At 40.5% G+C, this 18,319-nt stretch overlaps 1 protein-coding gene across 1 annotated transcript; it reads right to left on the bottom strand.

Moving 5' to 3' along the window:
- Window positions 1-21: 21 nt before the first annotated feature.
- Window positions 22-17,774, bottom strand: tbc1d2b (TBC1 domain family, member 2B). The gene is given in 14 exon segments (XM_074678010.1): window positions 22-2,289; window positions 2,397-2,518; window positions 3,179-3,364; window positions 3,642-3,759; window positions 3,845-4,339; window positions 6,572-6,768; window positions 6,985-7,095; window positions 8,084-8,509; window positions 13,185-13,438; window positions 13,559-13,713; window positions 14,570-14,744; window positions 16,484-16,634; window positions 17,374-17,723; window positions 17,726-17,774. Coding segments are annotated over 14 exon segments (2,985 nt in total). The 3' UTR covers window positions 22-2,093.
- Between the last annotated feature and the right edge of the window lie 545 nt (window positions 17,775-18,319).

Raw genomic sequence — 18,319 nt, 5'->3', positions numbered from 1 at the left:
GCAAACTCAGTCAAATGCATTTATTGAATTCAAAGTCTTGACTGGTAATACAAAAAATGATGTATACTCAATGCTGCATGAAAGCTGAGCACTTTTCACCGCTAAACATGATATCACAGACAAGAAAGTGAAGTGCCATTTAATATTCTGAAATCATCAATTGTGCAACACACTGCAGGAAAAGAGGAGAAAAGAAAGAGTGGAATGAAATGTAGCTTATTCAATGAGAAAATTCAACTGGCAGACAGAAATAGCAACAGGAAGCTCAAAAAAAAGCTGTGAACTGAAAGGTGAAGGGGCCTCTATAAACTCTTACAGTGAGAGGATTAAAAATCTATTTTTAAATCAGATGAATTGTGAAGGTTGTATTCTCTAGAGACCTGCTCTTTTAAAATACAGCAAATCTGTTTCTATTTGGTCCTCATCAGAACAATGATCAACCATTTGTTCTCAAGTTCAGTTGTGCAGGATAGCCAAAAGGTTGACAATACTGTAGCCGAGAAAAGATCATTTTTGTTACTTGTTGCTTGTAAATTAAACTAATTTAAAAATACAGGAGAATGAAGTAACAATAATCTGTAAACACTGTTTCAGCACAGAAGGGAAGAGGCTTAGCAGGAAGTTATTGATGTAAGATAAACAATTCTATCCACGTCTCTTCATTGCTTGTTGAATCAATGTGAAAAATCCTGATCAACTATTATAGTATGTCATACTTGTGTGTTCAAAAGTAGAATCCGTTAACTGGGTGTGCTCAGGATTATGGTCACAATGGTAAGAAGTAAACCAGCATTAGCAAGTACCTGGATGTAAAAGACAGAAATGTTTTGCTACACGTTTCCAGAAAAACTTTCTTCACACATTAAAAAAAATTATCTGATTCTGATTTTTGGTGAATGAAACAATCACTTAGACATTTTTTCAGTGCTCTGTAGAGGGTACCTGTGAAGTGGCCTGAACACCGTGAACAAAAAATGTTATACTGCCACCTTGAGGACAAGAAATGCAAATACATCAGCATTCACAGAGTGCTCAGGGCGGTAATCCCAGCATTATGCTTGTACTGTTTATCACATAAAAAATTATCAGTCAGAGAAAAACAGCTTTACTTCACTGCTCCAAACTAAACACGTTGGAGCAGTGAGTCCACCACAGATCGGTGTCTGAGGGAAACTAAAATTTATAAGACATAAATTCTGTAACAGTTTCAAAGTCAAGTCAGATTCTTGATCCCAAAGACGATGTTCTAGTTTTTGGTAACATTTAAAAAACTCAGTGATTCTTATGTAGGAAAACTAATCATGTTGAGGGTAGAGGAAGGAATCTGTCAAAAGAAACAGATTTATGTGGGTCATAGTAATTGATATAAATCCTCAAAGTTAAGATAAATCCAAGTCTTCCTTAAAAATCTGGTAATGTATGTGCCACTAACACGTCCGGGAATGGAATGATATGTGTGATTCTGAAAGACACAGTGATCAGAGGGCTCGAAGACTAAGTCTTTAAATGAAGCAGAATTTCAGCATAAATGATTGAAGTGCATCAATACACACAGGAAGCAAACACAGCACGTGTGTTGTGAAGTAACAAAAGGAAATCATGAAAAAGATTGAGGAATACAACTGCTATCAAAGGTACTGGAGGCAGACTAAGCTAAAAAAAAAACTGAATTATAAAAATAAAGCAGAGTAAAAAATTACAATCATTCCTTCAACAGGCACATTATTTGCCAGCTAATTAAAGATCACAGCCATGTGTTTGAAAATACTGATTTGGACTGGAGGAGTGGAGCTTTGTACTGAAAGTTGAAGAGCTGTGGACAAAACATGCTGTTTGGCTGTCTCACACACACACACTCACATACACACAAAAGCATTCACTAGGTAAGACTTTAACAAAAATAAAAAGGCAGGAATACTGATAGAAAGCCTGTTTGGCTCGTCATGTTTTGGTCCCATGATCTGATTTCCTCCAGAGAGGCGGATTGTTCCGGCTCTGATTCAGAGACTCTCTCTGATAAATATCTCTTTCCAGCTTCCACACGTCGCTCTCGTTGTCCTAAGGGTCAGATCAAGAATGTGATCAGCTCAGGATCAGTTATCTTCCTCATCATCACTGACGAAGCTCCGCCTGTCCTGACTCGTCTCTCGCTCCCTGAGGAAGGTCTGTCTGATGGCCTCCAGCTCGGTCAGCTCCAGGCGCACTTTCTCAAGGTGGAAAGAGCGGCGGTTCTGAATTTGCCTCATGGGGAAAGGGTTCATGTCCACAAAAGCGATGTTCATCAGCTTCCTGCACAAAAAGATGAAAGAGGGATTGAAACTCCAGCAGCAGCAGTATGAGAGGTATGAGAAATGTTATGTTTACTTTCTCGTTGTAGCACACAGAAATTTCTCTACCTTGAATCCAAGATGGTGCGTGTAAAGTATCTGAGATATTTGAAGATGGCTGTGGAGTCTTGCAGCTTCAAAAACTCTTCTTCTTTGTACTTGAAGAGAGCCAGGGCAAATCGAAATATGATCTGTGGAGGAGAAGTGATTGAAGCGGCAAGATCCGTTTAGCATGACACATCACGGGACTGACATGCTGTGGAGCAGATGTAAGAGCTTTTCCTCAGTGTCCCCCCTGTCTCTGTGTTAGCTTCAGGATGCTAACTTTAGCTGTAGTTAGCCTGTTGTTTTAGCCCGTAATGTTACGGTAAACAAAAAAGCTTCGCTTTTTTTTTAAACATTGTGCACTAGGAGCTTGGTAGTCATGGATACATGACGCCGCTCTCACTGACGCGGCAGAGCGGGGCGGTATCAGCGGTGGCTCATTTACATATGAAGGTCACGCCCACTAAATCAGAGCGTTCTGAACTGAGGGGCTATGAGAGCCAGGAAACAATGCTGCTGTGCTTGATTTATTGGCTTTTTGGACCAAAACCTGTTACAACCATTTCATGAAGACATCAAAGATCCATATTAAACTGCTGAAAATGAACATAATATGGGACCTTTAAGGCACAATAATCTAACAGGCACTAAAAAGTGTGTAAGACAAAGTCAAAGTTAAGTAAAAAAGGCACATTTCGACAAAGCAAACCATGTGTCAAAAATTTCCTTCCTTCAGAATATGACAAAAACTTACAAATAAAAATCTGGATATGGAGTTTAAACAGTTTCGGTTCTGCCTCTCTTACCTTTGGACCCTCGTACAAAAAAGCATCCCAGATCTTGAAGAGGATGTCGCTCACCACGCTGTCCACAAACACCACCAGGAACCAGTTAAAGGTGATGAGGGAGAAGTCCACTTTGTACTGCTCAAAGTGTGCATGAAGCCGGGGAAGCTTCTCACTCATTAGGTCCTTGAACACACGCTGGTCAACCTGCACAGACACAAGAAACAGATTTAATCTTCAAACTGCAAACTGAGACCTTTAATTCTACAGCTGAATCAATCTGGGACTAAATCCAGCGAGGAGGAGGAGGAAGAGGAAGAAGAGGAGGAAAGCAAACTGCAGTGATTAATGAGCTGAATTCTTTCTACTATCAGTCACGAGCAGCATCCTCAGTCACATGACTATGACTTCACTGACTCCTCAGGAAACTGCTCCAGAGGCTGAAACTTGTCCCTTTTAAAGTATAACCCTTAATGAAGTTCACCTGTGAGCCAAGCAGAGTCTTTGTGTAATAGTCTCTCGGCATGAAGACCTCCACGATGGCTATGAGGCTCCAGAAGGCGTCTTCTTGGTCCAGATAGAGCAAAGCAATAGCTGCCAGCCTGAAGAAAACACAAACAATAAAAACAGACGAGTTAAATTCCATAAAGAGGAGGAGAAAAAGAAGTACCTGTTCTCATCCTGTACCTGTTTAGTCCTTGGCAGTAGCCAATATCTGGATTCCTCCAGGAGAACGCCATCAGGACGTTCCTGAGTTTTTGGATGCCCCCTGCACTCGTGGAGGCGTAGTGCTTGTTGTTGGGCAGTGTACGGAGCAAGTCCAGCTCAATCTGCTTAGAGGCTGGGTTAGGCTTGTCCCGGGCCACATTTAGTAAGGTCTCATAATAATCAGGTGCCAGGTGGTCCCGAAACTTCTTCACGTGGATCGAGACGCACCACCTCCACACCTGGGAGCGATGTTCATGTGGAACACCTGACCGAATGAGGGCTTTGAGCTCTGGAGAGCGCACCAGGTCTCTGTTCATGGTGCTGGCCAGAAAGTTCTCCCACTTCACCCCCACTGACACTTCCTGGTCTGTCATGGAGAGGGACTTCAGCTCCAGGGCCCTCACCTTCGCAACCAGCTTCTCCTCCTCTTCCTCCTCCTCTGGGACCGTCTTGAAGCCGTACACGTCATACTCGCTGAAGTTAAATACAGGCAGAGAAAATCATGTCAATGCAATAATCAACTCTGAAATCTTAAAATCTTTCAACAGTATCCATGTAAACACAAATTTCCCTGAAATTGACATCATTTCAAATTGATGTGCCCAGACGGACACAACGACAATAACAGAGCAAGTTTTTCCAACCAAGACAAAAATGAGAGCTTTAATCAAAACTCATTTTACAAGAGGAAAACAAAATTAAGATGAGCTTTACACTTCACAACTTTTAGATATCAAAATAGTGGGAGACCACACACACACACTGACATTTCTGACTAATTTTTAACACGGATCACACACACTACATGATCCCACAAGCCCTCCACACCACACTTAAGATTTGAGGCAACAGTTGCACAGACATCTCACAGAAGCTTGCATAATCAAGGGTGAACTTCAGAAGATAAACAAACACAGAAAGCAATCAATGCCGCCAGCAAGTTGTTCTGGCATGTGTTTGATCATGCAGGGAAAAAAAAAACAGGAGAAGACAATTTTCTTTGTTTTTCCTATTACCAATTCAAAAAGCAACACTGAGGGACTGAAAACGCTGTAGTGAGCATGCCAGGCCTGTAGTTGGCGCTATAACTGTTTTATCCAGAAGCAGTTTTTGGTAGATCTACACTTTTTTTACACCAGGGGTTTCAAACTCATTTTCACTGAGGGCCACATGTGCATAATGGTTGACCTCCAAGGGCTAGATGTAACTGCAAGACAGTACAAAATGTAGCTAAATGTAACTAAATGTCATGTAAAATAAATGCAACTACTGCTTCAAAAATGCACCCTCTGAAAAAGACTTTGCAGCACGGGCAATTTCTTCAGCCACAACAAAGCTAGCTTTCAATGCCGTGTTGTTTTTGGCTGTGGCTATTTGGTGTCAAAATGCTGACGCAGATTGTACTCTTTGACAACTTCCATGGCCTCATATCACAAAAGGCATACTGGTTTTTCTCCTTGAAGCACAAACACATTTTTTGAAACAGCCTTCCATCTGCATCAACTTTTCTCTTCCTGGACATTTTGGGATCATCTTTTTAATTTCTCAAAGTCACTAGTTTGAAAAATGACGCTGATGTGAAAACACCGCAACTCAGTGACAGGATGCTGTCTCTTTGCGAGTAACATAATCAGCAGGTATTATGGGAAACATAGTGTATGGTCAATGCACCCTTTTGGCTTATCTATTATAAGACAATCAGAACTTTTAAGCTCTCGCGGCCACATTTGGCCCTCCAGCCTTGAGTTTGACACCACAGACTGTATAAAACAGGGTCAGCATTAGGGTTGGTGACAGAGTTTGTTTCTGTGTAAAGACAAGGCCGAAACGCAGCAATACTTTTGTGTTTTATACTAAAACCATGGTCATGTAAATGGTCCCTCTGTTTTTACATTGGTAATACACTATCCCTTTAAGGAGTCAGTATTCAGTACGGATGAGAGAAAAATTGATTCATAAGTATCAGGATTTTTTGTGTTACAACTTTCAAATTGGTATTCTTTGTTAAAAAAATTTTTCAAATGTAAATCCTTTATTTTAGTCTTTGTTCATAAGCTGGGTTGGAAAAAAAACTACTGTTTTTGTTTGACTCACAAAAGGGGAAATTTTGGGGAAAATATGGCTCTTGGTATAATCTGTAGACATCGTCATCATCATTCAACGTTTTCACATGGTCTGGTGTTATAAAAAGGGAAATAAAAGAAAAAAAAATCTGAACAATTTAAGAGTCACAATTTAAATCCAATCGGCACCCAAAAAAATCATTAAAATAACTGAATCTGAGGAATGCAAACCATCCTAGCTCTAGTATTCAGACTATATCTTTTTGTGGATGAGGATCAGGGTGACCATTCCTATTCCAGCAGGAGCTGGGGCTGGTGGACTTTCAACAGGTTACAGAGTTAACTCAGTGTTTATAACTGTTTATTCTGAGCAGGATTAATTAGCTGATACAAAAGTTAACACCTTTTGAAACACAACAACAGACAATGGGTAAATCACAGGCTGGGCCCTCCTCTGTTTACTACAGACAAAGCTGCTCAAAATGTCTAAGAATGATACAACAGGGCATCATTTACATGTTTCATTGCTAGCAGTTGCTAACTTATATCGTGTATTTAACTTCCCACAAAATGTCAGAGTGGATAAAGTGGATGAACTTTTGAATATGAGCATCCCTTTAAAACATCGACTCATACTCCATACCTGACAGTGTTTGGTTTAAAGATGGGGTGCTCCTGCTGGTCTGGGCTCTCAGCCTGTAGTGCGTCCTCTAACAACCTTGAAATGACCTCTCTGGCTGGACTCAGCTCTGACGAAGAACACACCGGCGTCTTCACTTCTTGGAGCAGCACCAGATATTTACTCTCAATCTGACACAGCTTGGCCTCCAGTGCCGTATACTGCAGCAGAGAGCAGACATGATAAGGGATGTGATCTTTGTCATGAAACATGAAAACAGCAGGGTGGTTGTTCGTCATTCATTGTTCCCACTTGGTGTTTTTAGATGTAGGGGGCATCAGATAAGGTCAACAGTGGACTTCCCCTTTACACTACTCAGACTTCCTGTTTCCACCAGAAGTGTGATGCATCACTAACCGTCAAACACAAGATCGTACCTTTGCTTCTAAAGCTTTTTCTCGGCTCTCTGCATTCCTGCGTAACACTGTCAGCTCCAGGATCTCTTTGTTCAGGAACTTGTTCTGCGATTTGTAGCCTTGAAGACTGTCCTGAAATGACAGAAACATGTGTTCACTTAATATTCAAACAAGTTGTTAGAGACATTTGTTGTATTTTGTTTTTTTGGTACAACTCTCCAAAGCTGTATCATTTTGTAATTATCTAACTGCCACGGCAGGGGGCGTGTGCTCATGTGTGCTGTTGCTGTGCAAGAGAGGACAACGTAATGAGGGGAGCTGTGTGTGCCTGTTTCCTTTAGTTTTTTGCTTTATTTCTTTACTTGATATTATTTTTAGTAAAAGGACAAAATAAAACAGAGGCATTCACACCAATCACTAACTTTTTAAATTTATTTACACCTAAGAAAGCAAAATGCGTCAACTGTATATTAGCCACATACACCTCAGCAACAACAGGAGGACTCTGACAGATGAGACTAAGTCACTAAACAAGTTAAAACCAGAGCATATCCATGTAACCTTTCTACCTGTACTTGACAACTGATTTTTCTGATCTTAAAATTCTAATTTTGACAATCAAAGTTACATATTTTCAACAAATGTAAATCAAAGCATCAGTATGGGGTGCTTACTAGATGGGAAATATAGATGTTAAATTAATGTAGTTTTATGTAGCTGATTTTGTTAATAATGTGAAAATTTCTCAAGCAGGACCGGATTGATTTATGGCATGTCTAAATCTGCATGATGGCTGATGAAGTTTGGTAGTGATAAGACAGATCCGTGTTTTTCTCTGTTTAAAACATTTTTTGTGACTAATTTTGTAGTGATGGTGGACACAGGAGCCTAAGTGTCAGACAGAAAAAGGAAGAAGAGCAGAAGAAAGATAAACAACAGTGCTAAAGCAGCCCAATCAAAACAGGTCTTCCTCGCAGCATTTTTAATTGTCAAAGTACGGTCATTTGGGATTATTTTCTTTTAGATCTTTGTGAACATGTAGTCACAACAAAAGCATTTTTAGTCTTGAAATCAAAAATATTAGACCTTGAAATTTTCATGTGATTTGGTTCCGTCTTACCTTCAGGATGTCCACTTCCTGCTGATCCCTGTTGGGAGATGTTGGACCGGCATCATTTGGACTGCTGCTCTGCTCATTATCCTGCTGTGATAACTTCATGATGACCTCATCTTTGGCCTGGATTGTCTCCATCAGCATCCCCAGCTGATCATTGATCTCCCCCACTTTGATTTTTAGACCCTTCAGCTCCTGCTGCAGACTCTCCTTCTCCAAGGCCAGACGCTCCATGTGGCCACACAGGGCCTGGATCTGTCCGTCTTTTTCTGCCAGAAGAACCTCAGTAGGGTTGATCATTTCCTGGGTCACTGCTGAGCCTGGAGTCTGGTCTGTGGCAGATGATGGATCCGGAGCCTGGGCTGGGCTACGAGCTGGTTGTCTGTCACACTGGGATGTCCTCAAAGTCTGCTGCAGGAGTCTCACCAGCTCCTGGTTTAGTTAGGACGATTTTTGATTAACACATTGTCACATTGTCTTTCAGGTTCAGGATCATGCTTTTTAATGTAATCACTCACAAAGGGCTCACAAAGAAAACAATGATCTCTTAAAGGCAGCTTTATCACCAAGGTGATGATTCACAAAGATATGATGGATAGAGTGGACACTGAGGCTATCTTCAGGTACTCTCACTGGAGCCAAGAGAAAGAAAAAAGCCTTTGATCAGTCCAGACACACCTCTTAAATAAAAGAAACAGGATGAAGAGATATACTCCCATTGATAAAAGGCTTGGCCCAAAAAAGTCAGCCTGGTGACAGCCTTTTAGGCTTCACCCAGACCAACACCAGACCAGACCTTGAAATGATAATCCACGCTTTCATTTTTTCCAAGGCTGGACGACTGTAACTCTCTCCTCCCTGGTTTGAATAAATAAATTCCCTTCTTGCCTCCAACTAGTTCAAAACACAACCGCTAGGCTAGGAACGACCTGCCAGAGGAGATGCGGAGTGCAGAGTCTGTTGCTTCCTTTACGTCTCTTTTAAAAACTCACTTTTATAGACTTGCTTATATGTGATACCATCTTTTTGTCTTTTATCTTGTCTTTTATTGCTTTTATTTCTATCTTCCCTTGTTCTAACTGTCCTGTTAGCTTTTTTTATTGTTTTATTTCTTATCTATTATTTTATCATCGCTATTAAAATAATTTTATTGTTTTATTATTCTATTAACACTCTTAAAATTGCGTTTCATATCTGCTCTCCAGTGCTCTGCTCCCAACCCCTTTTATTGCCTTTTATTTTCTTTTTCCTGTTGATTGATGTTTGTAGCTTTTATTTTATTCCTTATGCTCTCATTTTATATTGCATGGTTCTTGGATTGCCCTGGTCCATATGGGTCAAAGCTTGTGTTCCTTGTGTTTTTTTTTTATGTCCTGGCCGACAAAACACTTTGTAAACTTCTGTTTTTAAAAAAGTACTATAATAATAATAATCATAATAATAATAATAATAATAATAATAATAATAATAATAATAATAATTATTATTATTATTATTATTATTATTATTATTATTACTATTATTATTATAAGAAGTAGTAGTAGTAGAAGTAGTAGTAGTAGTAGTATTCACCCTATCAAAAGTAACTAGGCATCTAGCATTGCCTCTCTTTTCGTCCTGTTCACTGACACACAGACACTGAGGCCAGAACCTTTAGAGCTCCCCCTAGTGACCGGCTACAGTACATGTTTTAAAACCCACTGCCTCCATTGTGGCACATGGATTATTGATCAAACTAGAACATTTGAATACAAAACAAATCAACATCAAATGTAGCTCCAATCCCTATAGTTAGTCTTTATCGTGCTGACGAATGACCATGTATTCATTGATGAAGGAGTTCATTTTCATGAAGTAATTTGATGCTGTAAATCAAGGCATAATATCATGAATCACAGCCCTGTGGACAAATGTGACTCCTTCAATGTGTGTTACTGAATTAGTGGAGTAGATGAGGAAAAGAGAGAGAGGTACTGACACAAGAAATACAAAACCTTCAGTCATCATGAGCGTCCACTTCAAATCAACATAATTTCACCAGATCAGGATGCGCTGCCCCCTTACTGGAGACTCAGCCACTTGTATGTATGTATAATTCTTTTCACAACCTGAGCATGAAGGAAAAACGTCAGCAAATAACTTGACACGTTTCCAACTGTTACAGTTTCATCTAGCATTTGTTATTGAACTGCAGATATCAAGATGTCCAATGGCTCACGACCCATGGTTGTCACCTTCACAGAGGCTACAGTCATAAAGCTTCAGCATTAAATGTAGAAAATAAAACAGTCTGATTAATGCAACGTGTGCTTCAGTCCTCCAGAAGTGAACATTGACAAAATATTTCCAGGAACGGAGGCAGCCAGCTGACTCACACAATCTGAGTTAACTCTTGCTAAAGGCTGAGGCCTCAGTCAGACCCTTCACAGGGAAGTGCACCCACCGACCTTAGGTTTTCATCTGACTATGTCTGCAGTCACTGTGTCAAACCAGCTGGTCTCAAAACAGTGAAACAAGAACAGAGAGTAACAGGAGGGAACGACACAGCTGTGATTGTTGTTAGCAGAGCTGCTGCTGCTTCTTCGTTTTATGCCTGACTGGCATGACTAATCATCTCTGTCTCCATGTAATAGTGAGAGCTTCAGGATTACACCAAACTGCTCAGTCAGACACCACAACCTCAGGCTAGAGCTGGATGAAGTAAAACGAGTAAAAGGAAGCTTCACAGTTTTGGGTTTCCCCTAGAGAATTGACAAGCCCCTTATTGTGAAATCAATCCTCATGGTTTAATGTTAATACTGAAAAACACAGATGTAATACTGAAAGTTATATGAGATGTTTAAAAACATAACTTGAGTTCATACAGACTACCAGGCTGCACGGATATGAGAGCTTTAGAAAACCTTAAAACAGAGGAGCCTCTTTTTGCTCATAGGAAATTTAATTTAACAACACTAGATGAAAAACTACAACAAAAGTGGATTTTTTTTCAATGCATGTGTACATCTAACTGCACCAGGAAGGTTGAATGTTGTAAAAGTCACAACATTTGCAAAAAGTCGCAATAAAAAAGGGGTTTTCCTCAACTTTCCTCACCTGACTTTGTCACTCATCACCAAGCTATGTTCAATACTTGATTCTGCTCGGTCAAAACTCCTTGGAGCTGTTTATTTACACTAACTAACATGATGCCACAGGAAAATGAATGAATCACGCTACATGCCTATTAATCCACAGAAAAGAGTTCCTGCACATTATGCTTGTAGTTGATGCCACGGACTTTAACATGATGTAAAACAGTTAGTTTCAGATTGCCTCAGCTTCATGTCCAAGTCTTATCTCACTCTGTCTGGATTCTATTTCACAAAACCCCCTGCTAACCATAATTATCCCTTACATAATGAAATCGAGATATTCTGTGTGAACCAAAGTTTTAGAGCTTTTTGACTCAACAGAAGATATTTCTTTCTTTTTTTTAAATCAGAATGCGGTCTGATATTACATCAAATTAGTGGAAAACCATCATAATAGTTTCCAAAAAAAACCCTCACACAATAAAAAATTTACAGCAATTACATATAGGGATGGGTACTGATTCAGGTACTTTCATAGGTACTGACCCAATTCCATCTGTAGTACCGAGTACTGATTCACATAAAATCAAACAATACCATGTTTAGGGATGGGTACCTTTCACATTTGAAATGATTCAGTACTGATGCCCGGTACCTGGCAGTATCAGTACTCAACGGTACCAATTTTCTGTACTTTTTTATGTTAATGTGGTAAAAAAATATCAATTTTTTAAATAATAAAATCTTATTTTGTTTCAATTTGACATATTCATTCTTCAATATATAATCTTGTAATGCTGTGTTCATGTCCAGTATGGAAAATCACCTACTCTTCCACTCCCTCACAGTCACAAGGATGCGTTAAGGTACCTAAACATGGTACCTTTTGATTTTACATCAATCGGTACCTGGTACTTTTGGCAGAACTTGGTCGGTACCTATAAAGTACTTAATTCGGTTCCCATCCCTAACCATGTTAAGGGACCTAAACACACCCTTATGAGAGTGGGTGATTTCCCATATTGGTCATGAACACAGCACAGAAAGTTTGTATATTACGAAACAAAAAGATGTTTAATTCAAAAACTTCAATATTTTATCATTAAATAAATTAATATTTATTACCACATAAACACACACTAAATTACAGAAAATTGGTACCTTTAATTACCATTTAGTTCCGATTGCCAGATGCTGGGCATCAGTAGCATATCATTTCAAATGAGAAAGTTGTCCACCCCTTATTAGTAAGACCACAAAAAGCAGGCCATGCTCCCACTATTTTCCTTAGAAACTGACATAATCAATGAATCAAGAGAGTATGTTCTGACTTCTAGTACACAATTTTAAATTTCAATTTAAAGGCACAATGTTTATGAAGTGAAACTACAGTGGCTTTGAAGGACAAGAAGCTTGTGTGATGCACACTAAGTCATTTTTAAATCGTATTAGCAAAATTCTTCTGCATTTTACAACCAGAGCCTTAACTAAATGATATAATACAAACTTGTCCGTTCTGTCCTATCATAGATACATGGTAGTATGGGACGGCAGCCTCCCAGGAAGAGGCTGTTGTTTACAAAGGGCTCATTTCAAAACAAAAACATGAGTTTGCTCAGGTGATTATACACTAGTCTGAGTCTGTCCTGCTAAATGCAGCCCACAGAAAGTGACCATGAGATCTAAGCTTGTTGTTGCCAGTCCTTACTGGTCACTTGTTTGCAGATTCTGAAGAGTATTTTTAATCTAAATAGCTTTTCACAAGGGCGTTTACCACTATATTATTAAAATAGATGGTTATGCCTTGTGAGGCTGTTATTAAAAGGTACTGCCAGCCTGATCCATGCCGCAAGTATCCCAGTCTGCTTTCAGCAGCTGATCAGCTGCTTAAAAAGATTTCAGAGATACAGAAACAATACGAGCAAACCAACCAAACTGTCATATCACTGTTATCACACTGCTAAATGCATTGTTTCCATGTCTTTGCTTTAAAGAGGAATGTTGTTAAACTGGGGCAGACAGAGACACCATACCTTCTGACTGGCCAGCTCCTCTCTGAGTTTGGTCTGTTCCTGTTGCATGCGGTTCAGCTCGTCCTGCTGAGTCTGGAGGCGGAGCTGCATATCAATAGCTTTGCTACCATTGGTATCCACTGGAGAGCTCTCAGCACTTCGTGTTTCTGTGTTTCTTCCAAACCTCCCAGAGCCCATCATCTCACGGAGCAGGGGTCTCCTGGGTCGGGACGAGTTGCGCACAAAGTCAAAAGTAAATGCTGATCCAAAGGAATCTAAAAAAAGAGGATAAGTTTGTTACATTCAACTCTTTAAAATTGTATAGATGAATAACGAACAAGAACAGGGCAGGCAGAAACAAATTCAGTAACTGCACTGTTTGAGTTTGGGCGTACGTCTGTGTGTGTCTGGATGATGTTTCTGCTCAGGGAAGTCCTTGGGTGGAGCGTCCACCAGCTCCCACTCCTCCGCGCTGCTGTTGTTGCCAGTGTAGAACACACTACGTCTGCTCTCACCTCCTCTGCCTGGCCGCAGAATAGACATGGAGTTCCTAATTAAACACAGAAGACAGAGGGTGAGAGACATGAAGTGGTTCCAACAATGTAAACAGTTTCTGAATCCACAGGGATGACAAAGTCTGCTACTTTGTTGAAAAGCACAGTGAAGGTCTGGACACCAGAATTGCAGCTGGATACAATACAAACACCACACAGTACAGCTCTAAAACCAAAACTGCAGTCTGTAGAGGCAGGGTATGCTTTTACATGCCTTCAACTATAAGATAAAACACACACCTTTATTATCCTATATTGATGAGTGTACAACTGACAGAGTCGAGACACAAGTTCATGCAGACTTGAGCTTTTCTCACCTCTGAATGTGAGATCAATGCAAACACGTGTGTTTCAACCTCAACTTTTTCAGCCCACATCTTGCTGAAAAAATAAATAGCCTTGTGAACACAAGTGTCAAATGTAGCCCAGATCTCAAACTGTGATACAGACATCACATTTCTTGGTAAAACATTTTTAGGCCTAACACCTCCTGCTCTAATCGTAAGTTATAAGTGTAGCTTCCTGCACACCTTTAACCCATTTCCAATGATAAATGTGATGCAGAGGCAAACGTCATGTTTTCATCATTTCAGCATGTTGCATCATTTGAACAGATGTTTTGTACAGCCCATAAGAGGAACTGTCAACGACTGCATACTAGAGCAGCCAAGGATGACATGCATTTCCTCCACAGCATTCAACCACAGGAGGAATTAAAGGGGTATTTTCTTTCCTTGGTAAGGCTTAAACGAGTCATGCCAGTTCAGCTGGGACTCTAACAAAGGCTTAAAAATACGCATTCCTTTGAAAACAAGAGAAAAACTTCACCTGAAAGCTTTCATTTAGGCCTACCTGAGTTCTGCACTTAAGTTCTTGAGGGAGAAGTTGAGGGTGTTTGTGGAGGCAGCAGAGGATCCTCTGGTTGGTTGGATCCCTGCCGCGCCCCCACCTTCAGATTCAGCCTCCATGGCAAAGTCACTGCGGATGTTTTCCAGGCTGGCACTAAGCTTCTCCAAGGCTAACAGATCTGAAAGAACAATAAAAAACAAATTAACTAAACAGATTAAAAGACAAAGAAAGTTTTTATCTGAAGTCATCCGGAAATGCTTTTTTTAATCGCAGGTTGTGAAGTTTGTGCCGCTCACCTACCATGACAATTCTTTAGACCAAAGAAAATGTAGTTTTATTCTAAAAGCGTTGTAATCACATCAGTAACTCATACTTGATGATATAAAACCACATGTTTACAGAGATATTAGCCGTACAAATCATTTACTCCCCATGAAGCCCTGAAGATTCAATGTCCTCTTCACAGCTGGACGGAAAATCCAGTTAGAGAAACATCGCGAACGGCCTTTGATGATATGAAAAAAATGTCCCAGCTCTCGGATGTTTCATCAGAGCTCAGAGAATAAGAGGTCAAAGACTCCTGAGTCATAAATTACACAATATGTGAAAACAGAAAAACAATACATGAAACTTATTTGACTGAACTTTACTTTTACAAACTGCTTCTTTGTGGAGTGATCGGTTTGGAGGAGTTGATGATAAACAGATCAGACAGGGGGTGTCTTTTGAGACCTTTTCTGATGAGGGGTATTTTGTACCTTTATTAGAAAGGTCAGCAGAAGAAAGACAGAGAATGTAGGAAGAAGTGCAAATAGTTCATTCACTCCCGAAGACCAGGAAAAACAAAATCCTCTTATCTTGTTGTTTGCTTACTTTTGTTCTTCTCTTAACATCCAAGGTTGAACTATGTGACTGGTTTATGCCATTTCATAGTGGTCACAGATCAACCATCAGAGAGAGAATACAATAAATCAGCATCATTTTACAATAAAAGATAGAGCGTAGATGTCGTTGAGCTGAATTTTCTTCCCTGTAATAGTATCAGATGTTTGAGAGTACATTTTAACCCTGAAAAAAACAGCTAGCAGTACAAACAATACAATTTCTGAAAGGCTGTATGTAGGAAAAAAAAGGTGAGGCCTCCACAGGATTTTTTTGTGGTCGTTATCTGCAACAAACCTCAACACAAACAGGATTAAGTTGATACCCACTTCTATCCATAGCCATGTTTTTTTTTTTACATTATATCAACACTCCCTTCAGTACTCTTTAATTCTCTAACACTCTAGCGTACTCTTTAATGATAGATCCTTTAGAAACAAGGATTTATTTTGCACATGAGCCTTAATGTGCGGAAAAGCAAAACTAAGCCTACATAGAGCTCGAACTTACAATAAGAAATATTCTATTTTCACTTAACTGTTGTCTCTTTTAGACGGCACTTTGTGTTTCTGTTTTTAAACCGTTAGTTAATGTTTTCAGTTTTAAAGTGAGCCTTCTTTCACAGGGGTGTACTGCTCTTTCATTCTAATGATGATCGTACTATGTACAATATTGATAGATATCATTACTGTTTCATTTATTTCTCTGTGGGGACTTTTTATCTGGTTATAAACAAGACTGGAATTAAAATTTGAAACACTTCAAACAAAGCTATCGACAAGAAGAACACAGATCAATGCTGTATTTTCAATGCCTATAAATACTGCCGCTCAACAGATGTCAGACAAGAAGATTAACAGGACCCAATCAAAACAAGGTCAGACTCACAGTGAGTGATATATCTGACCAATAAAGGATATGAATGAAATCACTGCTCAACCAGAGAGCATACACAAGATCAAAATACAGACTGCTGGTACTACTCAGTACAAAGTGATCAGGTTTTGCAGCTGATATGTGTGTGTATCTGCATACCATTATCTTTGCCCACAAGGCCTGTAGGCGGGTAAGCGAGGGTGGGAGAGCTCCAGCTGTCTCTCTGACCGGAGCCTCGTGTGTTGCTGAACTCCCAGCGTTTCTGCTGAAGCTGCTGGAGCCAGAAATGCATCACCTGCCTGCTCGGAGCCTGCATACAGATATTCAGGAAATGATGTACACACAGTCAGGTTTTAGAGACCAAAGGTTAAAGACAAAAATCAATGTGAATGAAGTGATGGCTTCACAAGAAAAACAAGCCCAACTGCTGACTTTAAACAAACATACACACGTCTATGAAGAGGCCTTTAAATAGCAGGTCACTGTTCAGACCTGTCATGTGAATGAGGACACAGATGCTGGTTTCAGTCTCAGTTCCAGCCTTGGGGCTCTGCAAGCTGTTTTTGGTATTAACCATTCAAACCATCTGCTACAAATGATGCTGTAGTTGGGATAAGTGAAACCAGACGCACCTGTGTTGGCATTGTGACCAAGTCATAGTCACATGAGAGCACAGAGGACCAACAAACCATCACATGAGGTGCACTGACCCTCTGCAGAGAGAGGTGGTCATGAGGCCTGATGAGCTCATGTCAATCAGACTAAACTTATCTGTAAACTGTGGACTCACAGTGTGTGTTTGGGCCACTCAGCTGAGTAATGTGCTGACTAAGCTCTAGTCAGACAAACATGACCCACATGTGGGATGGATATTTTTAGCCAGATTTCCCTAAAAGCTGATAAATCAGTTCTCAATCAGAGCAGAAAAAGCAGAAAATAAACATAGGAGGAATGGGTGTGTCTGCACAAAGAGAGGGGAAGTGACAAATGACAGCAGAGCAGGGCCAGGGTTGCAAAGCAGAGCTCCACACATGCTGAAAAGTTTCTACCTTCAGCAGAAACTCCTTCCCGGCTGTGCGGATCTCAAACTGACCCTCCTCTCCCTCCACATCGTAGCTGAAGCAGGCGTCCCCGATCTCGATGTGCCCGAGTGGCAGGGCGTCCTGAGGCGTCTTGAAGTAATACAAATAACATTTCCTCGGATCATAGACGAACCACCTCGGCTTGTACCCCCTCAGAGGCCCCTTACCGGACAGTTTGTTCAGGAACCCGCACAGTTTGGAGGCCTGCTCCTTCGCCCCCTCCAAGTCCGCCACATCCACGGACCTGGAGGACACGATCCGAGCAGCCGAGCAGGAGTTCGCGTCGCTGCCATCCTCCTCTTCGTGCATCTTTCCTCGAAGTTTCTTCTTCGTGCAGCGGCGCAGCGGATGCCCACTCCTGTTTCCATCCGCATGACTGCCTGCCTCTTGGCGCAGGGGGGCATGGGAAATGTAGTGTGTCTGGACGGTGACGTGTCTTGTGGAGGATGATGATGTTAAGCAGGAGTGTCGCTGGGTGGTGCTGTTTGAGTAGATGTGCAAAAAAATGGACACATTTCTTTTTGTTTTGTTTTGCTTTGGTTCAAACAGCTCTGTGTGCAATATACCCCAGTATTGTCCACTTTGAAGCTGATCCGAGAAACTTTTAGTTTCTGTTGATTTTGGTGAACCCTCAGAAAGAGTTATTGGCCATCTGGTCCTGACCTGTCGATACTCATACCTGGAAAGATCTGTCTTCTAACCAGATGTCTCATTCTGCAGTCCAGACAGTCAAACCTACAAGTCATCATGCAGTCATTGAACGTTATATGTTTTGAACATGGCTGTTATGGCTTTTCCTGCGTGCATCACTGACCAAGTATTAAAAGAACAAACACACAAAAAAATTATCTGATTGCTGACAGTCTTGTTTTTTTTTTTTTTCCTTTTCTTATGTTTTTGTTTTTGTTTTATA

The sequence above is a fragment of the Halichoeres trimaculatus genome, unplaced genomic scaffold (assembly GCF_033239565.1).
Source record: "Halichoeres trimaculatus isolate MK-OKI-2021-1 unplaced genomic scaffold, fHalTri1.1 fHalTri1_scaffold_10, whole genome shotgun sequence".
Taxonomy (NCBI): domain Eukaryota; kingdom Metazoa; phylum Chordata; class Actinopteri; order Labriformes; family Labridae; genus Halichoeres; species Halichoeres trimaculatus.
This window is presented reverse-complemented; position numbering and strand designations above follow the sequence as displayed.